The following is a 3862-nucleotide window of genomic DNA, read 5'->3' as shown; positions in this document are numbered from 1 at the left end:
AAAAAAGAAAAGAAAATAAGAATATAATTAAAATAGTAGTTTAAAAAGACCATTGTACCACCACAAACTCACACAATTATTTCCCAAAAAGAAATCCTTTTGAAAATGTTCCTATATATAGATATTTTACAGGAGTTGCCACTCAATGATAACCCAAAATACTTGAATAGAAGAGACTCTTGTTAGCAATGCATGAATCCTTTCGCCACTTCTATTAAATTTGTAGTCACATTGACCTCAAACAAATTACTCTTAGTAAAATAATTCTAAAGCTCGAAAACAAATTCAAAAAGATCACTCCACCACCAAATACGATTCATCTATAATCATATAAGGCGTGATATTATCCTCATCCTTCTCTCGTGAGCTTGACAAAATGCTTCCATTCATTGCACTAATTAAGGAGATCAACTATGTCAAAAACATGCTTATAATTCTTAAGTCCATCTCTGGCGACCTAATTTTATTATTAATGAAAGCTACTGGATTTCTTGTGAATCATACATAGAACATTGAACCTAAAATATTATTTGTAGCATGGGAATTTGTATACAATATTGAACCAAAAATAAAATAAAATAAAATATTAAAGACATGAAGCATGAAGGTAAAGTTTAGGGTTGTTGTATACTATTCCGTATCACAAATTATTATAATTGTTCAGTCACACATATTACAACATAAAGAAACCAAGGAAAGCATACCAAATAACAATTATTCAACTAAAGAATAATCAACTTCATATTTTAAATGTCTAAAACACCAATCAAAGAAATTGAAGTCCCGAACAGAACCTTGGCATATTGAATGTCTAAAACACCAATCAAAGAAACTCAAGTCTCCACCTCCATGTGGATATAATTTTGCTCTATGATCATTCCAATCATACATACATTGCGAAAAACAATTTACTTCATACACGTAACTGCTCCGATACCCAAATCTCTCTGGGTTGCTCAATGCCCGACAATTTTGACCAGTAACATAAAATAATGCAATGTCACCCAAAGTTTTCAGCTTAATGTAAGTTGTAGTTGACAAATCTATCTTGTAAACTCCCCTTCTTGATGAGTACCATAATCGAAAATCAATCAGTAAAAGTTGCTCATCACAATTAACCAACTTAAAGGATATTTGTGAGGGATCTCTATAGCGAACTTTCTCGGGAGTATTCTTGAGGTTTAGAAATTTAATATTTCCAGAATTCAAGTTGAGTACCCCTATGTTGCCATTGTTAGTGACAACATATATTATATTGTTGGAAACCACAAAGTCGACTACCACCTCCTCTGATTTTAATGTTGAATAAATCAACCAATCATAATATCGAGATTGATAGACATACAAACAGCTAGACTCTTTGCATAAAACCACCAAGACAAATTCCTCAGAGCATTTCTCGAAAGCAAGCATGACTTCATACCGATAAAATGTCTTATGATTAACTGTAAAGGCGGCATCGATTTCCATTTTCTTTCTTGTGAATGGATTGAATAGAACAAATGAATTATTTCTATGGGCCAAGATGAAATATCCGCTGGAAACTCCAACATAGACGCAGTTGGGGGGCTTGAGGCAACTCATCATCTTCAAAATTGGGTACGCTAATAAAGGAATATGAATCAGTATTGTAACCATTCATACGAACAAGCAATGGTTCTTGGGATGACAAGAAATTTGATTTATGGAAACTCCTCCAGTTCTTGCAAACACCCGAAAACGAAAAGAGGTCGTCAAAATCTAGGGTTTTGCATATGATATCAAGCACGTCCCAATGAAGTTCGGCAAGTTCGCCATTATCTAATGAAAGTGTGATTTGATGTTTCTTCGACATGAAAGAGTTGAATTCCAAAATTAAATGTTTATGCCCTTTAAACAAGGTCTTTAATTTTACTTTGACACGACTTATGTAAATTCTTTTAGCACTGAAATCTCTTAGGACTTTTGAAAATTGATCATACTTTTCCTTATCATATTGAAATGCATCTTTTACTGCACTAAGAAACCCTAATGCTTCATCCACGGTAACACCTGAGTTCTTCATTCAGAAACTCATTCTATTCAGTTTAATTTGTTGGAATTCAAAACAAAACTATATATATAAATATATAATGATTCAGAAAATACCATTGATTTTGAAGTCTGATTTGCATAATTGAATAACTGCAGCAGCAGCTTGGTTTCAGAACGAGTCATGAAAATCGCCGGCAGAAAAGATCAGTTGGTAGGGAATAATTAGATAATGGTTTGAGAAAAGAGAATTAGGTTGCTATTTATACCTAGGTTAGAGAGGAAGTCGTATCTTTTCAAATATGTTATTTATGACATCAAATTTTTTATTTAAATATGAATCAAATAACTGTGGGTGCATTTTATTTTATATTATCGATAAACTTTAGTTTTTTTATTAATTATATTATAGTTTTTTAAATAAAGGTCCAGATAACTTTAGTCTTTTTGATTATATATATATACAAATTATCTAAACCTTGACTTTGACTAATATGCATAAGGATTTTACTTATGCACCATGCATAAGCCTACATAAGCCATTAGATGATGTTTTTAATCCAGTATTGAGTATTGAGTGGTGAGTATTGAGTATTGAGTAATAACAATTGGTGTCTAGAATTTCATCCAATGATTCAAGGGTCCATAATAATCTATGCATGGTGCATAGATTTTTATCTATGCACGGTAACTGCACCCCTAAACCTTTATTCGTAAGAAATTAAAAAAAATATATTCTTATAAATTTATAGTGTTTTTTTAGTCAATAACCTCAGATATATAAATTGTAACTGTAACGTCTTTTCAACCTTTATTCGTAAGAAATTAAAAAAAATATTATCTTATAAATTTATAGTGTTTTTTTAGTCAATAACCTCAAATATATAAATTGTATCGTCTTTTCTCTATATCAAATTTTTTAACTCATTCATCCCATTAAATTTAGAATATTTAAACAAAAATATATTTATTCCTATTTATAAATGTCTATTATTTATATAAATACAAAATTAATAAAAATAATTTTATCTAAATTATATAAAAAAATAATTAAATAATTATTATTCTAATTTAAATAATTATATAATCATTAATATAAAAGAAATACAAATTATAGAAACATCTATTCTTTCAAATTAAGCAATGAGTGAAGAAATAATAATATTGGTGGTAACAAGTTCAAAGTTACTTAAAACAAGACTACAAGTAATTGTGGAATGGAGTGAAAATATAACGAGAGTGATTGAGTTGAGCATAGATTCGTTAATATCATTTGTGCATTTATGTGTTAATGCTGTGTGGAGTCGTTGCAGGCAAGGTCAGAATGATCTTGTGGTGTATTTCTACAACATTCAGAACATGCATACAAGGGTAAGGGAACAAATCTCTAAGCCTCGCTTATAATCCAAATATACGTCTTTTAGTAAATTTGAATTCCTTAATGGTTGCAGTTTCTTATCTCTAAGTAAACTAAGTAAAGTGAATATATTTATTCTACTTTTTCAACCATTTTTACTTTTGAAATACACTTGTTTTGGATCTCTCTTCAACGCCAAGTTGTTACCTATTTCGAAGTTGATCAATCAAAAAAATAAGTTTTTAACAAATAAACACATGGTAAAATAAGCACTAACCACACAACATATAACACAAGCACACTTTAATATTAACTTCACTTAGCTCAACTACACAGATTTTAGCTCATGGTGAGTTGAGTACAAATAACAAGCAAGATTCTTACAATAAACATCTCAAGACAATTGAATGACAAAAGATATAAACCTAAGAGATCACTTGAAGGACTCCTTGGGATGGATAATCTTCAGGAGGCGACTCCAGTCACGCCACTACT

The 3862-nt window shown here is 30.3% G+C and overlaps 1 protein-coding gene across 1 annotated transcript; it reads right to left on the bottom strand.

The window, feature by feature from the left end:
• Positions 1-714: 714 nt before the first annotated feature.
• On the bottom strand, positions 715-1470 carry LOC131604556 (uncharacterized). The gene has a single exon (XM_058876989.1). It carries the CDS (start codon positions 1468-1470, stop codon positions 715-717), a length of 756 nt encoding a protein of 251 aa, XP_058732972.1.
• Positions 1471-3862: the final 2392 nt, after the last annotated feature.

Source organism: Vicia villosa, linkage group LG5, assembly GCF_029867415.1.
Source record: "Vicia villosa cultivar HV-30 ecotype Madison, WI linkage group LG5, Vvil1.0, whole genome shotgun sequence".
Taxonomy (NCBI): Eukaryota; Viridiplantae; Streptophyta; class Magnoliopsida; order Fabales; family Fabaceae; genus Vicia; species Vicia villosa.
The sequence above is the reverse complement of the archived record's forward strand: the minus strand, read 5'-3'. Positions and strand labels throughout refer to the sequence as shown.

Coding starts and splice junctions, on each gene's coding strand:
- LOC131604556 (XM_058876989.1), bottom strand. CDS start 1,470: ATGGAAATCGATGCCGCCTTTACAGTTAATCATAAGACATTTTATCGG.